Source organism: Danio rerio, chromosome 4, assembly GCF_049306965.1.
Source record: "Danio rerio strain Tuebingen ecotype United States chromosome 4, GRCz12tu, whole genome shotgun sequence".
Lineage (NCBI taxonomy): Eukaryota > Metazoa > Chordata > Actinopteri > Cypriniformes > Danionidae > Danio > Danio rerio.
In genome coordinates, this window is record NC_133179.1 from 51954983 (window position 1) to 51978260 (window position 23278).

General features: G+C 40.4%; 1 protein-coding gene across 1 annotated transcript; it reads right to left on the minus strand.

Annotated features, from left to right (window-relative positions):
* Nucleotides 1-1498: 1498 nt before the first annotated feature.
* On the minus strand, nt 1499-21900 carry LOC137491205 (uncharacterized). Its single transcript, XM_068220319.2, has 3 exons — nt 21861-21900; nt 20100-20249; nt 1499-9178 (listed from the first exon to the last, which is right to left on the minus strand). The coding sequence occupies exons 2-3, from the start codon at nt 20182-20184 to the stop codon at nt 7962-7964; spliced, it is 1302 nt and encodes a 433-aa protein (XP_068076420.1). The 5' UTR covers nt 20185-20249; nt 21861-21900; the 3' UTR covers nt 1499-7961.
* Nucleotides 21901-23278: the final 1378 nt, after the last annotated feature.

Here is a 23278-nt window from a genome sequence, read left to right on the forward strand (position 1 = left end):
TATAACTGGACCCGCAACTTCTGCAAGGGCTTATCTGGGATTTGAACCCAGGACCTCTCGCACCCTGAGCCACTGGCACAGACTGGAACAGACACACAGCCAAGAAGAATAATCTGCTGTGTCCTGTTGTTGTTTTACGAGCCCGTCTAAAAGTGTGAGCGGTATTCGCTTTCTTTTGGGAGCTCGCGTCTGCGTCTATATTTGATATAACGAACATGTGTGTGATTATTGAAGTGTCCCCGTCATCTGATCCATTCAGAAAAAAAGGACAAGCGCGAGAGTGAAACGCGGAAAAAAAGAGAAGCCCGGCAAAACACAGGAGCAAAATTGTTTTAGCAACCTGAATCATGAACAAACTGCCATGATTATCTTCGCCTTTTGGACTATTATGAACTGGGAATGACAAAATGACTCTTAACAGAGCTTACATGTGCTGGTGAAGATTACAGACCCAGATGAGAGGTTTGCGCTGACTGTGGGCTATATTGTGTGTGTTTTTGAGCTGTTGACTTGTGGATTTTAAAATGCATGGCGCTGCACGTTGCCGAGCGGCGCTTCCGGTGTGCGACCTGCTTTACATTCTTGCTGCAGCACCGAAGTTAGGGACCGAAATTCATATGCTGATTTGATCCGGTGCATACCGGTTCCAAAGGTACCGGTGCCGAGTTTCGGTACTCAACCCTACATAGCGCGCACCTGCCTTGCCCGGGCTCGGGCACTCCTACCTGGGGCAGCATTTGATGCCTCTGGATCCTGGATCCCCGCCTGCACCAGGGTCATAGCTCGCACTTGCCTTGCCTGGGCTCGGGCACTCCTACCTGGGGCAGCGTTTGATGCCTCTGGACCCTGAATCCCCGCCTGCACCAGGGTCATAGCGCGCACCTGCCTTGCCCGGGCTCGGGCACTCCTACCTGGGGGAGCGTTTGATGCCTCTGGACCCTGGATCCCCGCCTGCACCAGGGTCATAGCGTGCACCTGCCTTACCCGTGCTCGAGCACTCCTACCTGAGGCAGTGTTTGATGCCTCTGGACCCTGGATCCCCGCCTGCACCAGGGTCATAGCGCACACCAGCCTTGCCCGGGCTTGGCTCTGGGGGCTGCTAGCCTGCACTTAGACCCCTGGTTCGTTCAACCGCAAAAGCCAAAAATAAACAGTCCCTTTTTCTTCGCCGAAACCACGACGGCAGGTCAGAGACAATTGGCTTCGGGCACGCACCTCCAGGCGCAGGACGTCCCAACAGGTAAGCCAGGAAAGGTGGTCTCTCTTCGGGCATGGCTTGGTGGGTTTGGGCCTTGGTCTAATCAACACCCCCCGGTGAGTGCATCCAAGCGTTTGCCAGCAGTCGTTCCAAAGACTGAACGTATTTTTACTGGTCCTTAGTTCGAGAGAAAGACCCACCATTTTACTTTCTTTCTAAAGTTACTTGTCTACTTCAGTATATCAAGTACATGCCGCTTATTTGAGTCGCAACATACGAGAGAGATGAGCCAACAAAATAGCCTGAATGCAAATTATTTATTATAGAATATAACTCATAGAACAATTAATAAAAGTAACCAACAAATGTCTAGGGATAATAATGAAGATAAAGAACTTAGGATATAATCACAACAACATGTTAACTACATGATATAAGTAATGCAAAACAAAACCTTAAAGTTAAAGAGTCAATGAGATAGCAGGTCTTTACATAAGGACTCCTGAGTAGCCACAGCTAACACAACAACTTTTATATACCCATTGATGAGTAATGCAGGCATCCAATCAGGATTTACCTGGGATTTACTTTGGGATCATCAGTGTAGTAATATTGTAACACTTAATACCTGTCGCTCTGCCTAAATCATAAAATATTCATCAAGTTTGTATTCTACTCAAAAAAGTAAATGTAGTAAACTAAAAAGAATCTTGAACCTAAAAGTAAAGAAAATTTACTAATAAAAGCTGCAACACAGGACAATTAAATTGGCTTTCTAAACTTGAAGCCCTGGTATATGCAAACTAACCGTCCTGGAGCTCCACCTTGTTTAATGTGCGGAGTCTTTCCAGTGATTTGTTTCTCATTCAGGGAGTCAGACAGAGAACATCATCCAAAACAACACTAGCTACACGAATACACTGGAGAGTGGAGTACAAATGTATCCGTACCTGTACAATCACTTGCAATGAGATTTTAAGCTGCTGAGATGCTGTTTGCCAGATGTTTATGAAACTGTTCTTCTCTCAGCCACCATCACTGTGTTTACGGTAAACGTAAGGAGCGCAACACATTTACAACCCCACCTACTGCAGTGTAGGAGTGTTGGAAAACAGTATATCATCACTCAGCCTTTTCAAACATAATTCAGACATGAAACATCCTGTCCACATGAGAAAATGTTTTGCTGCATTCATGTATTCTGTGCAACTTTTTGTCCATGTGTTTGTTAAACTGCGCCGAATGAGTGAAACTCTGTAGACACTGATCAGATCTGTAGAGTTTCTCTCCAGTGTGAATCCTCTTCTGTTTTCAGATGTGTTAACTGATTAAACCTCTTGTCACATTGTGAACACTTGTACGGTCTCTCCAGTGTGAAACGTCTGGTGCAGTTTCAATTTTGGAGCTGTAATAAAAGTCTTCTCACACTTAAAGCACATATACTCTTTCACACCAGTGTGAATCTTCATGTATTCATTAAAGTTTGCTGATCTGTTGAAACTCTTCCCACACTGAGTGCATATGAATAGTTCCTCTCCGAAGCTGCGATCACACTATAGTTTGAGCATGCAAAATTCTGTTGTTCAGCGCTGCGAAAAGAGGCTGGATTAAACAAGATTTAACGTACAGTCAGTAGATAAAATTAGGTATCGATTTTATAAAGGGGTCTAAGTCTCCTCTGTGTGGGTTTATGACTCTTGGTGCCACAAAGTCTGAGCCTGTGTGACACCACTTATTTAGAGGTAAGCCAGAGATGGTTGTCAAAACTTCAAAAGACATTCCTGCCCCGCTTCCTCCTGAGACACACAGGTACACATATGCAAGGCTCCCACAGCTGAAAGGGACTCAGAAATCCTGAATCAGCCCAAAAGTAAATGTTATGTGTTTGTAAACTTTGTATTTCTTTTCTGACTTTTCTAACATGTAAATATCTCTCTCGTGCCCTTTTTAAGACACTATACCAGCTAAGAATGTGGGAATCATGTTGATTTCTTAAAACTGTAGTGTTTCATACCGTTAGGTTTCTCCTGCCATTTTACAACCCATGATGCATAGCACATAATCATAATCTATATGGCTTAAATTATTTAATGCTCCGAGTTAATGTCTCTTAGCATGTCTCTTATTTTGCATATTAGCGGTTCAGAGACAAAAAAAATCTCCCTCTCAAACTTTGCTAGGAGACCATTGGTCAGTCAGTAGAAAAAGGGGTGTGACATGCCACCACAGTTTAAAAACCAGCCGTGCGCACAACTCTGCACAGAACTATCCGGAAAAACTCTCTAAGAGGCTGCCCCCTTTTGAGGGGGCAAACCACATTTTCTTTAGCCGCGTGGCTCGTCCGAGCCCACGTTTTCTTATTTTTCCCGGCAAAGTAAAACTCAGTTTAAAGTTGCGATCGCATATCCTCCGACCTGCATCGCAAACTGTGCATCTAGAAAGGACACTAAAGGACATCTAACGCATAAGAGAGAATACTCGCAAAAAGAGAGAAAAACCATCTTTCTAAAGGTAATTGTGTTATGCATTAAAGCTGTGCCCCTTATCAAAAAGGTGTTTTCTTTGCAATCTTAATGGTCCTGAATAGTTGTGTGGAACTGAGGTAGATTTGCCATTCTTTAATCTAAACTCTCTATTTCCTCGCTTTTCTGTTTCTGTTTGTTATAGGTTTTATAGATCCCTATATAGCCTATCTATATTCAGTTTACGTTTGTTCTATGTTTGATGTTATGTTTGTGCGTTTGTTCGTTACATGTCAGACTAGTCAATAAATCCCATTATAATCAAATGGATTGTATTGTTTGCCTCAGAGAAAAAGTCACTAAAGCGATTGATTCCTTTGCTACAAGCTGTTATTAAGTTCATCAAACTCATAAATGATTAATCTACTTCACAAGGAGTAGTAATAATTTGCTTTCTAAATAAACAGATCATCACAGAGTCCACTCGGACGAGCAGGCGAGGTCTGGTTATATTTATAATAATACTAATAATAATAATAGGTTGTTATTGATAATTAATATTCATAATCTGAGTGTCTGCTGGAACAAGCAGGCGGAATCATGTTATATATCTGTTTTGCAAAATTGACAGTAGGTTAAACCGGAATATTAATATTTAATAATAACTTGTTATTAATGATCATTAATATTCATAAACTTAGCTAATTTCGCTACAAAGATGATTAGATATTTAAAAAAGTGAGCGATTGGTCCATGTTTTAAATTTCTGTCCAGAGAGGTCATGTTTTGATCTTTGATTGGTCTCACACAGTCAAGTGATGCAATTTCCCAGGTAAGAGTTCACCAAGATTAAACTTTGTAAGGCAGTGAACTACGAAACTTGACACAAGAACGTTTGAAGTTACAGAAGTAACCCTTTGTTCCCCGAGGAGGGGAACGGAAGTGCTATACAGTGGATTTGATCTTGTGGGGGGGGGAATTAACTGTGGCGGAATGAGCATTTGGGATCGCCTTGTGGGGATCACGAATAGCAGGCACCTATACCCAAGACGCAGGCTGACCAGCGGGCAGACCAACAACGTAGTGGGCCAGCAAGTGACTCCTCCGCTGAGTCAATGCTGGGGGCCACGGAGGAATCTGCAGGGCTCACCTGACGGGGAACTTTACTGACAGATAAAAAGGCGCACGTATCTCTGTGTTAGGGAGAATGGCACAGCAAGCGTGTTTCAACATCCTACCGAATTGTTTCCTCAATCACCAAAGGGTTACCTAATACCCTTGAGGAAACCGGCTCCACTTGCAGATTGTAAAACCTTGCAAATGTGTTGGGTGTCGCCCAGCCCGCAGCTCTACAGATGTCTGTTAGAGAGGCGCAGCGTGCGCATGCCCAAGAGGATACGATGCTCCGAGTGGAGTGAGCACGCACTCTCGGGGGACGCAGCTCACCTCGGCTCTGATAAGCGAGAGAATGGCATCCACTATCCAGTGGGAAAACTTAATTTCGATACGGCACTTCCCTGCTGCCGACCGTCATAACAGACGAAGAGCTGCTAAACTCTGAGTGCGGTCCGGATAATACGCAAGGCGTGAACTGGACAATAAAGAAAGGGCTGGGTCTGCCTCCTCCAGGGGCAGCGCTTGCAGGCTCACTACCTGGCATTAAAACGACTGACCGAAAAAATGCCTCCGGGTCCCCGACCCTCTAATCGATATCAACGCGACCAGCAGAGCTGTCTTCAGGGACAGAAAGATATTGAGTCAAGGATCAAATGGATCTGACGCAGCTCGTGTAACGAGGGCGAGATCCTAAGAGGGCATGAGAGGGGGCGGGGTGGATTAATTCGCCTAGCGCCCCTGAGGAACCGGATGATGAGGTTATGCGTTCCCACGCTGCTGCCAGCCACCGCGTCATGAGAGCGGAGATGGTAGCCACGTAACCTTGAGTGTTGAGGGCGACAGCCTGCTCTCCAGCTTCTCTCAGGGTAAAGAAAGCACAACGTTAATCTGGCAAATTACGGGGGTCTTCTCTGCGAGAGATGCACCATTCAGTGAATAGACTCCACTTCAGGGCATAGGCGCGCTCGGGGAGGGGGCTTTAGCCCGAGTGACGGTATTAGCCACCGCAATCGGAGGTTACCCAAGTCTTCCTCGCGTCTAAGGACCTCCAAAGATCGGCGAGAGTGCCAGATGGTGCCCTGTCTCTGAGAGAGTAGGTGCTCTCTCGAAGGGAGCTGCCAGGGGAGGGCTCTGACATCCAGGTCCGGAGCTCCGGAGGGGAGGCTCAAGGGGTAGGAGAAAGGAGACCATCCTCCCAGCGCTTATGAGCCACTGGCGAAACGCACCGAACCTGCAAGCTAGAAAGCATAGCGTCCCCGACTGGCAGATTTCAGGCTGTCACATCCGGGGAAGTGGAAAAGTGCTTTTTCATGATGTTTTCACGGCAGTAAAAAGTGCCGTTGGAAATGGGGCCCCGCCCTCCAGCGGGGAAAGAGCAAGTTCCCTCTTATCCAGATGGCCTGTCCCAGGCACTCTTCGCGGTCCGTTGCCGGACTTCTGGGCAGGGGGGGCTGCCTGCTTCCGAGGTGCTCGACGCGCTCGCTTCGCCAGAGGCGTGTGCGGGGGCGGTGCAGCTCTCGTAGGCGGGCGCCTTTGGCGAGGAGCAGGTATGGATGGCACGGCGGGCGGAGCGGGCTTACGGACCCGCCGATAAGACATCACCCATCAGACTGCTCTCTCACCTCCTCGAATTCCTGGGTGAATTCACAGACGGTGTCACCGAACATGCCAGCTTGGGATATGGGGAAGTCAAGAAAGCGGACTTTGTCGACTTTGCGCATATCAGCCAGGAGTGGCACTCCTGGATCACTAGTGTGGACATCGTCCTCCGCAACGCACACACAGCGGACTTAGTAGTCCAAAGAACTTAGTCGGCTGCTGTGCGAAGCTCATAAGCCTAGGTTGGACCCAACCTCGTGCAGCTTGGCAAGCGCCTGCGCTTGGTAGCGCTGGTAGGTGGCTATTGCATGCAAGGCGGAAGCAGCCTGGCCCGCGGCCTTGTAAGCTCTAGCTCCGAGGGAGGCAGATAACTTACAGGCTTTGGATGGGAGACGAGGCGGACCCTGCCAAGAAGAGGCGCCGCGCGGATTGACCGCCATCGCGCACTCAACCTGAGGAATCGCCACATACCACCTGGCCGTTCCACCGTCAAGAGTGGTGAGGGTGGAGGGACACGCAGCACGAGCAGAAAAAAGTGCCCTTCAAGACCGCGTGAGCCTACTGTGCAGCTCCGGGAAGAAGGGGACGCCCCTCTAGTCGGCCCAGCCGCGGGATAAACCATCTCCAACCCATGGCCGAAGCAGCCCGGGAAAGCACGGCTAACATGTCTGTTTCAGGATCCGTCTTGACAGCGCTCAGCTGCCCGGAGGGGGCGAGCGGGTCTGGATCATCATCGGAAAATGAAAGCCCACCCTCCAATGCCGCGGTGGACGTCTGGTCTCCGGTGTCATCGAGCGTAAGGGCTACCATCTGTTAGACGGATCGCTTCCCTTGCCTGAAGCTTGGATGGAGCGCTTGGAGGAGCGGGAGGTCCGCGGGCCCGTGGATTATCTCTCGCTGAACCCTCAGATCTGCCCGAGTGCCCGCTGCAGAGCAGGGGACAACTGGGGTGGTTTGCCCTTTCGCAAAGGCTAGCCGAGATCTTTACTGCGCAACAGTCATGGCATCGCAATGACGACATGAACTGTCCACAAGCAGCGCATTAACATGCTGGACCCCCCAGGCATGCAATGCAGTGCCCATGCCCATCATCCGAGGACAGGAAACCGCCGCATCCAGAAACGCACAGTCGGAGCGCCGTCCTGAAAAGGACGTGCTGCACGACTGTGTTGCTCGCTTTGTGAAGTTGCAACTTTATATGCACCGCTCTGGAGGACCGGACCCAAAGAACGCCAGGCAAGGGAGAAACTCAGCTCGACCGTCTGCCGCTGCGTGTATACACTCTGGACCGGAAGAATGCTCTCGTTCGCTCGCTCCAGGTGTGCTTATATGCTGGGATAATTGGCAATGAGGCACACCTGCACAAGCTTACGCTGCCAATTATTTGCTTCATTGGCCCATTCAATACTCTTTCAGACAAACGGCTTCTGAACCGAATCCTCCCATACGTGGATTTTCCAAGATCAAATCCACTGTATAGTACTGAAGTTCCCCAACCGAAGGGGAACTTGTGTTTCCGGTCTTACGCATTTGCATGCGTATGAATGGAAGTCTATGGGGAAAAAAAAATCAAGTGTGACCGTGGCTTAAGTGCAAGTGAATGGCTTTTCTCCATTGTGGCTCAACACGTGTTTATTAAGGTGTGCTGATTGGCTGAAACTCTTCCCACACTGAGTGCAAGTGAATGGTTTCTCTCCAGTGTGGATCCTCATGTGTAAATTAAGGGATGACAATTGGCTGAAACTCTTTCCACACTGAGTGCAAGTGAATGGTTTCTCTCCAGTGTGGAGCCTCATGTGTAAATTAAGGGATGACAATTGGCTGAAACTCTTTCCACACTGAGTGCATGTAAATGGTTTCTCTCCAGTGTGGATCCTCATGTGTGAATTGAGGTTTGATGATTGGCTGAAACTCTTCCCACACTGAGTGCATATGAATGGTTTCTCTCCAGTGTGGATCCTCATGTGTAGATTAAAGTGTGATGGTCTGCTAAAACTCTTTCCACACTGGTGGCATGTGAATGGTTTCTCTCCACTGTGGATTTTCATGTGTTTATTAAAGTTTGATGATTGGCTAAACCTCTTCCCACACTGAGTGCATGTGAATGGTTTCTCCCCAGTGTGAATCATCATGTGTAGATTAAGGGATGATGATTGGTTGAAACTCCTCCCACACTGAGTGCATGTGAATGGTTTCTCTCCAGTGTGGATCCTCATGTGAATTTTAAGAGTGTTTTGTATTCCAAAACTCTTCCCACACTGAGTGCATGTGTATGGTTTCTCTCCAGTGTGGATTTTCATGTGATTATTAAGGTTTGATAATTGGTGGTAACTCCTCCCACACTGAGTGCATGTAAATGGTTTCTCTCCCGTGTGGATCCTCATGTGAATTTTAAGACTGCTTTGTATTCCAAAACTCTTTCCACACTGAGTGCATGTGAATGGTTTCTCTCCAGTGTGGATCTTCATGTGATTATTAAGGTTTGATGATTGGCTAAAACTCTTCTCACACTGAGCGCAAGTGAATGGTTTCTTTCCAGTGTGGATCCTCATGTGAATTTTAAGACTGCTTTGTATTCCAAAACTCTTCCCACACTGAGTGCATGTGAATGGTTTCTCTCCAGTGTGGATCCTCATGTGAATCTTAAGTTTGCTTTTGCTTGCCAAACTCCTTCCACACTGAGTGCAGGTGAAAAGATTCTTGTCTCTCCTCTTTAAAATACCATCAGTCTGTAAATGACTTTGGTCCTCAATTTTGACATGATGTCCCTCCTCTTTACTCCACTCATACTCTTCAATTAGGTCTGAAATTTAAAAAAAAAAATCATTAGTTTTCATTGAGTCTTAAAAACTCTCATTGAAAGCTGAAAAGTGAGAAGACACTCATTGGCTACACACACTAATTTTGATGCACATTAAATGTAAAATAAATCAGATATTTTGTTTGGTCCATTAACTTGTACACATTTAAGCAGATTACATTAAATTCATCTTTATTTATCTAGTGCTTTTACAATGGAAATTGTGTTAAAGCCGCTTAACATAGAACTTATAGTAAATAGGCTCTATGCACAAACTCTGCTGACGTGTTTCCGGTAGAATATCAGTCAGGCTGTTTACTTCCGCATAGCGAAATCTGATAGCGTTGATTTCATTCTACAGCGAAATCTAATAGCAGAGACACCTAAACGCATCAGAGCATTGCAAAGAAGGGAGATTTACTCTTAAACTGGTGAGGCCATGTGCCAGTGTATGTCCAGCATCTGAAACATCATTACTGTTAAGTTCCAGAAGCCACGGTAGTTGATTTTATACACCATATTAGGCAGACAATCTCTGTGAAGAGGTGGAGTGACTAAAAGGAGACTGCTTTGATGCTGCTTTTGGTGATAATATAAGGTTCTAAAGGTACAGTTAAAAAATTATGTACAAGAATAAAACCCAGATGAAAGAAGTAACAAGTTGTAATTGTATTTTATATTAAATAATATTACATTTAATATTATATAATATTACATTAACCATACTATAGTAAGTTTTATTATACTGTATACTGTATACATGCATGCATACACACACACACACCAAACATTCTAGTGTCATGTAAGAGGCAAATACCAAACTAAAACAAATACTTACATGCAAAACCTAATGCATTTCTTTCTAATTTATACATCTACATCCTACAACATACAGAGTAATGTGTCCAGAGTAAATGCGACTGTGAGGGAGATGCCATCCATCACAAGGCTTAGGGTCTACACTGAGAATCTCATCTGCCGGGTGAAGCAACAAGCTGGACAGTCATCATCTCTTTCTATTACAGCAAGCATCAACCTGATTTACACAATGGCTTGCCTTCTGCCCATCAGTAATATTTTGGGATTTTCCGCCTGGATTTTGCCTACCCAAATTTAGAAGCTTGCCAAATCCACATGCAAAGGTGTAAATGAAAAAAATTGGTATAACTTTAAAGGGTCACGAAACACCAAAACACATTTTTTGAGCTGTTGACAGTCGTATATGTGTCCCACACTGCTAAAAACACTATTAGGACACCTATATTTCACTAAAAAGTGTAAATTGGTTGTTTTTGCGTTATTTCAAGCAAATTCGTACTTCCGGTTTGAAACTAATTTTTGAAGCTGCGTCACGGCCATGACATAATAGCGTTGTATTCCAGCATGCAGACTGGACGTCTGTGCCAGAGTGAGTCTTATTATGTCTTACAGTGTGCTGCATTAATGGATGAGTAAGGCTTGGTTCAAACCAATCAGCGCGCTCTATTGTGCAACTTCATTAACATTCATTACTGTCAGAGTGTAGACGGCAGAGACGCCACGTTTTATTGGCAAAACAAGCATGAAGTGTTGCTTTTATAGTTTGCTGCAGTTAAGTTTTGTTTTCATTTTCTCTCTGTGAGAGCGCAGCTGGCGTCACGTGTGGATTAACAGTGTACGCGACGCGCGACAACAATAACTTACGTGTCTAAGGAGGAACATTGTTTACCTGAGAGCTGTTCTCATCTGCAAACGCTGAGATCCAGATTCGCTTGTTTTCTTCTCTTAATAAAGATCTAGTTGCTGTGGATTGTCCTGTCTCTACAGATTTGGTAAGTGAGCGACCAGTGCTCTTTGTTTATTCAGTTCGTATTTTATTCGTATCAAACAAACTATTGCACCAAGTGTAAACAAGTTAGCACTAACAGTTACAATTAAACTATAACCTCGTGTTGAATTTTGTGACCGGAATAACACACGCGGCTTTCTGACACTACCTGCCGAGTGCATCTAAGTTTCCGGGAAATGCTGAGTTTTTTTTTCTCTCATTCGCCGTGCGGTATCACACATTGCATGAAAAATACACGCTTAGAGCAGTTCCTTGAATCAAATATCACGTTTGTTGCGAGGGGCATGAATGAATTCCCTGAATGAAAGAGCCAAACTGCAGTTAAAGTCCACCATTTAATAATTTGGCAAATAATTCGACTACAGATGTCCATGTAGGTTAAACACCATCCCTTTCTCCTGTGTATTTTGACTGAAACTCGCGCGTGCCCAAATAGACACTCCCACACCAAGCCTCTTTTCTTCCTCCGACACTCCCCCCTAAACAGAGCTGGACACGCCCACTTTTCTGACTTTTTCCAAAGTAGAGGTGTGAAAACACCCTGCTGAAACGAGGGGGTTTCATGGCCCTTTAAAAAAAAAACCTTTGCATTTTCACAAAACACTATTGAGAGCATTTAAAATACCTGTATATGTTGTCTGTGTTATAATAAACAGCTAAAAATAGAGGCGCTTTTGTATTTATTTATTTTTTATTAACTCAAATTTTAATGTGTACCTTTTAGGTTCTGTGTGGTCTAGCGTGTTGTAATTAATTTTGGTGGTTCCTGCACATGTCTGTAATCATAGTAAAAAAGAAAAATGTCTCTACCATTATCTATGCAAAAGTTATTGTATTCCAACTGTTGAGAGGTGCTGTACAAGCCACAGGGATCGATCATTGTTTACATATTTCATTATTCTTTTGTTTGATCAAACATAATTTACTATGTTTGGACCACATCAGACATATAAAAGGATTACTTATGCACATCACCTCAAAAACAGAGGAGAATGGCCCTGAAGCACACAGCATAAGGTAAGAGATGACAGCTGTCTGTGCTATCTGGGGCTGCTTATTAATCATGAATGTATTGTTTTCATTTCTGCGCTATGGAAACACCATGGTTCATCCGGCAACTGTTTGATTTGGGAATATAATTCACTTTCATTTGAGCTATAACTTGTACATGTGTCATATGAAAAATATGAAAATGGGCTGTGGGGTCCCCGGTCCCCTTATTATGGTGGGCACATCCCTTATTTTCACATCCCAATGTTGACAGGTATACCCTACATAGTAAAGCTGAACTGTAGTAGGTATTGTTGTTCCAAAGACATCTACTTTAGTTCCTAGTTTATAGGTCTTACTGTTCCCCTAAGACCTCTCAATACTAAAAAATTTGTTCTGAAAGAATCTCCATCTGTACCTATCCAATAGAGTGAAGGAACTATGACATCAATTTGTATGCAAAAACCCGGAAACGAGTTAGCATTTTAGCACTTCCGGTTCCCTTGTCCCAAAGTCAATGGGTTTTTTGTATGGGGTTTCAGTAAAATCGCTAAAATAAGGTTCGTGGCTAACACAAACTCACTATACTTTCACGTTTTTTTCTACGACATAAAACACATCCGCTACAGCACACTCCTGAACTTTTAAATCGCTTATGCTTCTTTAAAAGGACGGTTGCTATCAAAGTGCTAAATGAGACTACAGGTGGTGTTGAGGACATTATACGTCATCGAAATGATCTGGTCTGTAGCGCAGCTCGCTTCTGTTGGGCATTTGGATTTGTCTGTTATTTAGGTATTTTCATGAATAGTATTTTATAGTTTGTAGTATTTTTCTAATTGGGAATTCAGATTGTGTGTGATAATTCCTTCACTTGTAAAGACTGTCGAGACAGATTCATTTGTTGATTAGTTATTTTAATTAAACGATACTCACCAGTTCAGCCTGCCTTTTTCCTGCTCTCAGTAATGCAAACGTGTAAATAAATGTGTAAAAATACATGCATTTTAACTGTCATTTTTAGGTAATCAAGTGATTTTTCGTCTTTTTTTCTTTATCTAAACAAGTTTAACTCTGTCATAACTGCAATGTTTACACTCATCCATAAAATATATATCATATATGACTGTATGGGCTGCTTTTCACTGTACTTCGTGACATAAAAGGAATATTGAATGTTGCTCTGTGTCCATCATGGAACTTGCAGGCATTGATTTGATAGACTTGTCCCTCATGCCTCATTTCTGTCGTCTGTTAAAGCAAGCAGGCTGTGTGCACGCGAACGATACACTTATTTAAATATGTATTATGATAATACTATGTAGGCACATTTATACATAGTTTTAAAACTTTTAGAACAACCGTAAAGCAAAACAGATGTATTTCCCACTTAAAAACGATTCATAAGGCACGTAGGTCTATGTGTTTGTGTGTATTTATTTGTTTATAATATATACTGTGGATTATAATATAATAAACAGAGAGATTAACTCTTTGTCATGGACATTATTTCTAAAAAATAAGCTTGATAAGTCGTCTGTAGCAGGGTGGTGCTGACGTCACAGGCACGCGCCCCGAGGGCTCTGTAGTCCGTTTATAGCCTAATGTTAGCTTTTCATCTCTTGCGTTTGCATTTAAGATCCAAAAGTGCTCAAAGTTGTATTTTCATGTGAGGATTATCCGGCTGGACAAAACGTGTTATTGTAATGAACAGTGTATGAACACAGAGCTTATTATTGGCAATCTTCGAAAAGCCTATGGGAAAGTCCTATAGGGATTTTCATGAGGGAACCAGTTTTATGCTAGCAGCCGATTAGCCTACAAAGTGACGTCATAGTTCCTCCATTCTATAGTTACCATGTTAGCCACCAAAAGCATAACAGCTATGCATCTTTTTCTTCAATGTCATTTTATTTAATTCTATTTTTTCTTTTATTATTTAATTTTATTTACTTAAATATTTATTGTGTCTTTAACGTAGTAAATATCCATAAAGATCTTGAGCGTAGATTTATATTGCTAAATGGCTCTATGGATAGCATTGAAATATCACTCATGATTATATATGCTCCAAAGGAGGACAGACCGGCTTTTATTAAAAAAAGTTTTCAACACAATTATACAGCATAGCTCAAGAATATTACCAATTGGAGGAGACTTCAATTGTACTTCAACTCCGGGGGGTTAAACGCCTATATGTATGACGCAGTTAATGACGGTATGTAAGAGTCTAAATGTTGTTGTTCTGAGTTTTTATGTTGAACGGTCTACAAACTTTTTGCAAGTGTTTAAGCTGGCCTCTGCTGATGAAACTGCAAACTATCTATCAGGCCCGGATTGGCTAATCAGGAGGACCGGGAGAATTCCCGGTGGGCAGGTCCGTTTTTTGGCCGCGAGGGCCGGTGTCCCTAGCTCCAGAATCTGTTGCTCTCAGCAGTCACACTTTTTAAATTTATTTATTTATTTACTTGACCAGTCTTCTTATTCATTATTTTACCGCAGCTCTGCTCTTTTTATATATAACCAGCCTTCAGGTTAATGATGATATAAGTCAGATGAGTCAGTCCTTCATATACAGCTGTTGTGGTCCAGTGGTTGGCACGTTAGATTACGACACCGCTGACCCGGGTTTGATCCTCATCTGAGTGTTTTTTTTTTTTTTCATTTTTATTGTTAAGACATATAATACTGTTAGGGTTGTTGAACATTTGAAGTTCTAAAGCAGCTGTTTTCTCAAAAAAAAAAAAAAAAAAAGACGTGATAGTGTAATTAGAAACTGAATTGGAATGCCCTTATTTTAATATAGTCAGTCGTGAACTGAGGTGGGCCGGTCTGAGGCTTGAAACTCCAGGGCTGAAAAGGAGTGCCACTCCGACCCTGCTATCTATAGTAAACTTTCTTTTAATTGAATCTCTGACTCCTGCTCTTTATCTGATAGACTTGGTTTCATGGCTTTGTGGTTAATAAAATGTGGTTATAATGAAAGTCAATGGGTCAAAAACAGCCAAGAACATAATGAAAGGGTATAGGGCTGCACAATTATCATGATAACGATATTTGTGGTCTACAGGCAATAATTAAATATAGTCATGATTTTACAGTATAAACACCCAGCCATTATTTTAATGAGTGGAGTTTACAGATTGTAGCACAACACAAGCATGAGGTGACTGCCTCTAGATTGCAAGTGTTTTTTTTCGAGGAATGTAATGGTGATCAGGTAGCCTTTGCTCCTGTTTATTTCAATTCAATTCACCTTTATTTGTATAGCGCTTTTACAATGTAGATTGTTCAGTCCAAACTTCCCAAGGTAACAACAACAAACCTTATTAACCACCTTAAAAGCCATCGCAAAGTGGCTGTCATCAGTGTGTTAAGTGTAGGAGAATTCTCCTTTGCATTTTTTATGCATTACTAATATCACTAAACCAGACAACATTTGTTTTATAAGTTACCAAATATTCACAGAGATTCAGCAGTTTTTTTTTTCAGACACATTTGCCAGTCTATAGACAAAAGACACTATTCTATAGTTTCAATGAAAAAAAAAAATGGAAAAAAAAAGTCATTGTGGCCCTGTTCACACGGGTATTCAGGTTTGTTTTCATCAATCTGATGCAACTGTTATTTGTTTATTTACAAGCAAAGAAAATGCAACTAAAATTTTCAGATCAATTAAAGGGTCACGAAACACCAAAACACATTTTTTGAGCTGTTGACAGTCGTATATGTGTCCCACACTGCTAAAAACACTATTAGGACACCTATATTTCACTAAAAAGTGTAAATTGGTTGTTTTTGCGTTATTTCAAGCAAATTCGTACTTCCTGTTTGAAACGAATTTTTGAAGCTGCGTCACGGCCATGACATAATAGCGTGTATTCCAGCGTGCAGACTGGGCGTCTGTGCCTGAGTGAGTCTTATTACGTCTCACAGTGTGATACATTAATGCATGAGTAAGGCTTGGTTCAAACCAATCAGCGCGCTCTATTGTGGAACTTCATTAATATTCATTAGTGTCACCGTGTTTACGCCACAAAGACGCCACGTTGTGTTGGCAAAACAAGCGTGAAGTGTTGCTTTTATAGTTTGCTGCCGTTAAGTTTCGTTTTCATTTTCTCTCTGTGAGAGCTCAGTCTCACGTGTGGATTAACAGTGTACGCGACGCTCGACAACAATAACTTACGTGTCTGAGGATTATTGTTTACCTGAGAGCTGTTCTCATCTGCAAACGCTGAAATCTGGATTTGCTTGTAGTATTCTCTCCATAAAGACGCGGCTCTAGTTGCTGGTGATTGTCCTGTCTCTACAGATTTGGTAAGTGAGCGACCAGTGCTCTTTGTTTATTCAGTTTGTTCGTATCGAATTAAGTTACTATTGCACTGAGTGCAGAAATGTTAGCACCGCATTTTGTGACCGGAATAACACACGCGGCTTTCTGATGCTACCTGCCGTGTGCATCTAAGTTTCCGGGAAAAGCAGAGTTTTTTCTCTCTCATTCGCCGTGCGGTATCAAACATTGCATGAAAAATACACGCTTGCAGCAGTTCCTTAAATCAAATATCTCGTTTGTCGCGAGATGCATGAATGAATTCCCTGTAGAAAGAGCCAAACTGCAGTTAAAGTCCAACTTTTAATAATTTGGCAAATAATTCGACTACAGATGTCCATGTAAACACAGTCACATTGTCCGCTGTGGGTGTGTATTTTGACTCTGAAACTCGCGCGTGCACAAATAGACACTCCCACACCATCCCACTTTAGTTCCTCCGACACTCCCCCCTAAACAGAGCTGGACACGCCCACTTTTCTGACTTTTTCCAAAGCAGAGGTGTGAAAACACCCTGCTGAAACGAGGGGGTTTCATGGCCCTTTAACTAACTTAATTAAAAGACTAGCCTTTTAATACATGTAATAATGGAAATGATAACTAATTTCCTTTATTTCCGATTAGACGATGTACTTTATTCAGTTTTAATAGATATATATGCTTTTTTTTAAGTAACATTTGTTTAACACATATTTTAAATGGCATTCAATTGCAACATTTAATTTTTCTTCCTAATGCTAATATTGGTTGGGTAATAAAGCATGATTTAGTTTAGCTTGCATGTGTGGACATAGTTTGACGTCTTTACCTAAAACTTTAAACATTTATTTAAAATAAAACGGAAAGAAAAAAGGAGACTAACATTTAATTTAAACCACTTGTTTGGTTCTTAAGCCATGATCTGTCTGCATTAATGTAAACGGTATCGTTGCCTGACCTTCATTGATGAAATTGAATTATGAATTATGACATCCTGTCGCCGGGCCTGCTATAGCGATACTTTATGGTTTGAGAAGAAACAAAAGTGGAAACTGTGGATGAAAACCTGTTTGGGAAGACGGGGATAACATGAATTATCTATTCTTCAACGAGAAAAGATCGCAGACACGACACCATGATGGCATTTATTATACAACACAAGGCGTGTTTATGATCATTAATTTTAACAACTAATAATAATAACATATCAATAACTTCTCTCACTTTAAACTTTACCTTTTAGAGCTTGTTCTTGTTGGCACAATATGGGTTTATTACATATAGGCTATGAATCAGATTATGAAGAATGATTAAAAACATGCTTTTTCTTTGTTGCATCCTATCGGTCAGGTGTTTTATTTATTTATTTATCTATTTTTAAATAAAAAAACAAGCCCTGCAAATTGTTTCATCCAAATTATTGGTTCGCCTTTCTCGTACGCCACAAATCCAAAATGTTCCCAAATAGGCAATGTAACAGGTTTTCCAACGAGTTTCATGGCTGAATTTGAACTCGCTGAATCGCCTCTAACGTTATATTCATAAATGTAGTCCTTGGCAACATCTGTAACAAAAAAAAAAAAAGAAGCCCAGTGCTCTTTTTTTATGTCACTGGAAAACGACTGAATCAGCTGGTGTGCGTGAGTCGTGTTGCTGTCGATGTTATAATTGTAATTTTAAAAATATTATGATATTCAAGATCTGTAAAGTAATACAGCTCTGGATTGAACCAGCAACCACAAGTCTCCTCCATCATTAAAAGTTTGCCATAGTCACCTTGACAATCCAAACACTGCTGTCACCTCAACAGAAACCCTGCAGTGCTTTCATTTGATTGAAGAATAAAAAAAATGAGACTGAGGTTATACGCTTTTTCCCGCTCGAGCACACAGCGCGCAACAGCAAAACACTTGCGGTCGTTAGTAACTATTCAACATATGCCCCTTATGCAGCCAAACTTCAAAAATATATAAAGTATTTTTTTTATTGTTTAACTGATAACATTAATCGGTTACAAATGCACTCTTTCGGGTAACGGTTAATCGGTTATTTTGAGGATTCCTATAATTAAACTGCATGTGCAGGCTCTGAATTTTTTTTTCCCCTCAGGGCCGCACGCCGGAGATCCGGCATGGTGCCAGAATACTTTAAGCAAACAGTCACACTACTTGCTCTACATACAGGTGTGTTAATGACTATACATACAAAGAAAAATAATAAAATTAGAAAATATGACTTTGCAACATCAAGGATTTGGCATGGGCCAGTTTAAGATTCTGACGGTATGATAAACTAAAATATATTTTCTTCTCAGAAACTTATAAAATATTTTGGAGCAGTAAACATGTCAAGCTAAATCATTCAAATGAATCACAGATTTATTAAAAAGGCACAGCAGAAAATGTTGGCGGTTTGTAAAACATTGACTTTTCCAAACAGCGGTAAACCTTGAACATGGTTATCGCCCCATGCCATGCCTAAGAAGCATAACTCTGATTTTAGGATCTGAAAATTAATTCTTTAAAAAAGTCTCAAGCAAAAAAATTCCAATGGCGCCGCCTGCTGGTGTATAAAGAATATGGTCTATAATCTCAGACAGTTCAATGTTTTATAACAACTAATTATTTTTTTTATTTTTTATTTTTTATAACAACTAATTATTTGAGTGTCCATTTCATTCAGCATATTTAATATTGGGGGCATCCACAATTTTTGACATACTTTAAACCAGGGTTTCTGCAGGTTTTACCAAATTAAATTTAAGACTTTTTATGACATTTTTAAGACCATTATGAATGAAATTTTAGACTCATAAATGTCTAAAGGCTAAATAACTTTTCAAAATACCCAGATGAAAAAAATACTTTTTATTTGCCAAAAAAATATTATAATTTAATACATTTAATAATACATTAATAAATGAATCATATTTTTAATATATTTTAGATATTTCTTTGAAAAAAAAAATTAATATTGTGTAAAAACAAGCAAGCTCTACTTGTATTCTAACATAAACGTACTTCATAATAATAAAAAATGGACAAATGTTTTAAAAGTTAAAAAAACTACAATAAACTAAATCTGTGCATAACAATCTGTCCAGGTCGAGCAGTAAATACATGGAGCATGTTTAAACAAATGTTATTGTAGGGAAAATAATTAAAACAGATAAAGTAGAGTGAAAATGACCTTTTTTAATAAAAAGTTTAAAGATTTATTAAGGTGGATTGTTGGTGATTGTATGGGTTTTGGCCAGATTGGGTAACAAAACATGAACAAAGAAAAATGAAGACTTGTTTAAAAAATTTAAATTGTTTAAAAAGATTTAAGGCCTCCAACACAATATTTCAGTAAATTTAAGACTTTTTAAGGCTTAAAATTGTGAGTCTTTTATGAGAATACTGTAGGTAATTAGTTATTATAATAATGATGTAATTCTACTGTAGGTCAAGTATCGCCAGCTCAGTTAAACCTTTTTAAATGTATTGTTTTTATTTATTTTATATAGTGCCAGTGCTCAATGACGCTTTACAAACAGTAGGAGAACAAGAAAAGCAATAACCTTAAGCAGGTAGAGAAAATGGGAGACTAATAATACATAAAAGAAAGACAAAAGACATGAGAACAAGAGACAAAAGAAACTTATTTCGGTCTTTCAATGAGTGCGTGTGTGCGCTTAGAAGAACTAGGCAGCACACTCAGGGCTGCAAGATGGATTTAATTTAGTATTCTTATTATTAAAATATATCTGAATGAGGATCAAATAACTGAGTTGGTGTTTGAGAGTGAAAACCAACCTGTTTGTTCCAGCAGATCTTCCTGTTTGACTGTGAATGTTTCTTCAATCTTCACATCTTCACTCTCCTCTTTATTAAACGCCATCTTTATAACAGTGTGGAGATCAGTCGCTTCAGCAGGAGTTTTTCTCTGTGTTTGGACACTTTATCCTGTTAAAAATGAACAAAACAATAAAAATGTCCTATTTAAAATTAATAAAACAATGAACAGAAACAAAATTCAACACTTGCTTCAACAGTTTCTATTAATGAGAGTAATTAACAAAATGAAATCAGGTAAAACTTTCTTTAAAACAGTGGTTCTCAAAGTGAGGGGTCATAGAGGTATTGTTGGTTTTATATTAACACATTCGTTTATTTAGAATTCTCTATATTATTTACCATGTTACTTTGAATATTCGATCGGAATTAGCATGCAAGTGTAACTTGAAAACAACATTAACACCGTTTATTTGACTGTGAACAATGTTGCACTTTGATAGTCATTGGCTGCTAATATGATTTCCCTATTTAGAGCTTGCAAATAATACTTTTCTGAAATTATATTATTAAGGGCAAAGTCAGAATGTGCGAATATAAAACCAACCTATCTCTATGAAATGGAGTACTAGTTTTAATCAGCTCATTTGTGGCTATTGTTTGAATACTTTTCTGAAATTATATTATTAAGGGGAAAGTCTGAATATCTGAATATAAAACCAACTTTACCTCTATAGATAATTGAGGTGAAGTTGGTTTTATATTTGGGTATTCAGACATTCCCCTTAATAATAAAATTTCCTAAAAGTATTCTTTGCAAACTCTAAATATGGAAATCATATTAGCAGCTAATAATTACCAAAGGACAGCATTGGTTACAGTCAATTAGATAGTGCTAATGTTGTTTAGAAGTCATACTTGCATGCTAATTCTGACCGAATATTTTCAGTAACATGGTAAACAATACAGAGACTGCTAAATAAATGAATGTGGGGGTCGCAGGTTACTATAGAAGTAAAGTTGGTTTTATATTCACACATTCAGACTTTCCCCTTAATAATATAATTTCATAAAAGTATTATTTGCAAACTCTAAACAGTAAAATCATATTAGCAGCAAATGACTATCAAAGTACAACATTGTTTACAGTCAAATAAACAGTGTTAATGCTGTTTACAAGTCATATTTGCATGCTAATTCCAATCGAATATTCAAAGTAACATGGTAAACAATATAGAGACTTCTAAATGAACGAATGTGCGAATATAAAACCAACTTTACCTCTATCAGGTTACTGGCATTATAGAGGTAAAGATAGAGGTAAAGTTGGTTTTATATTTGCACATTCAGACTTTCCTTTTAATAAATTAATTTCATAAAAGTATTATTAGCCAACTTTTAATAGTAAAATCATATTAGCAGCAAATGACTATCAAAGTACAACATTGTTCACAGTCAAATAAACAGTGTTAATGTTGAATTCAAGTCATACTGGCAGGCTAACTCTGATGACATATTCAAAGTAACATGGTAAACAATATAGAGACTTCTAAATGAACAAATGTGTGAATATAAAACCAACAATACCTCTATTTTAAAGCTCGCATTACACACTTTTCTGTTTCAAACAAAAGCCCTCGGTTACTAAGAATAAAATAGTACTACGCTGTATAAAGGGTTAAAATAATATTTCCAACAGCAGGTACACAATGTAGCATCGGATGAAAAACATGAAACTTTAATTAAATCGGGTTATATCCGTAAACATTTAAAAACACAAACCTTTCTCCAGTTGAATCAAAGCGCTGAAGCGGCGCCACCTGATGACGTCACACACCACGCCAAAATAAAAGTCTTTTTTTTGTTTTGCTTTTTTGCCCCTTACTGTTGCAGTCATGACTTATTGCAGGGGCGTTGCTAGGGTCGAAAGGGATAAGGGGCTTAGCCCAAGTGTGCCGCAAGCCTGCGTTTGAGTGAAGGTCTCGGCCGTTAGATCGCCCCCTGCGGGCTGGCTGCAGTACAAGTCATAAAGCCCGCCTCCTCCGTGTTAATGAAGGAGACTTGAGCCCAAATAAAAAAATTAATTACACTTGCAATAAAATGTCCCGAAAGATGGTTCTGGTCGATTAAGGCACTGATTATTGTGCTGAAATAGGTGCAGATCCTCATTTTTGTAAACAGTTTGTTTTTAGCAGTAATTTAATGCTGGGCGTGTCATCGTGATTGACAGTGATTGACAGTTTCTCAAAGCGCGGCGTCTGAGCTTCGGTAGAAGACTGAAGTGTTATTACTAGATTTCTGTGATATTTTACTATGACAAAATGAGTTCAGCAGTAAACTACAGTTTCTGACATACATGATCTGGTGGAACACTGTTTATTCGCTAAGGTCAGAGCTTTTTTCGGGCTTTATTAGTTTGCTAATACACGCCTAGCCACCCAGATAGCAAAATACACTGGGGCCAGTTCTTGCCTGCCGGAGACTTACCCCTCAGACTGACTACCTCTGCTGGACCTACTCCGGATGCCTGGACTCACTGCCCGATTCCAGCCTGAGTCAATTGAGCCAGATGCGGCGGCCGAGCGAGCAGGCGCTGCCGCATGCAAGCCGGAATCAGCCCGCGACGCCACGAGGTTATGCGCTGATGCCCGGAGCTGGCGCGATTGAATCTTCATTATATAAAACCCTCACATTTGTTAACGTTATTACACCCATTTTTGTTGAAACAACAACAAACGCATGCTACTATGTGAACGCAAAGTGTATCACTGAGTTTAACCTTTGAATAAAGATGCAAACAGCATAGCAATTATTTAAATAAAGGACAAAATAAATAACAATAAACCTGTATCGATTGCACAAGTATTAAATAATAATAATAATAAATACGAAAATGACAATAAAACTGCACAATAAAATAAACCCATTTAAGTACGGGGTATACAGGAGATCGTTAGCAGTAATTCTCTTTGTGTTTAAATAATAATCTCCACGTTGATCTCCTGTAAGGTTATTTGAACTTGCTTTATAGGACGTCTCTGCATTTTAAGTTTTGGCATGTTATTAAGTGATCTACTGAATTTGCTGTTATAAATCATTATAAGATTCTTGAAATCGAATCTTATATAACCTAATAGAGCTGTAAATGTTAGATATTATTTATTTACATCATTTACTGTTGGCGTTTTATTTGAACACTC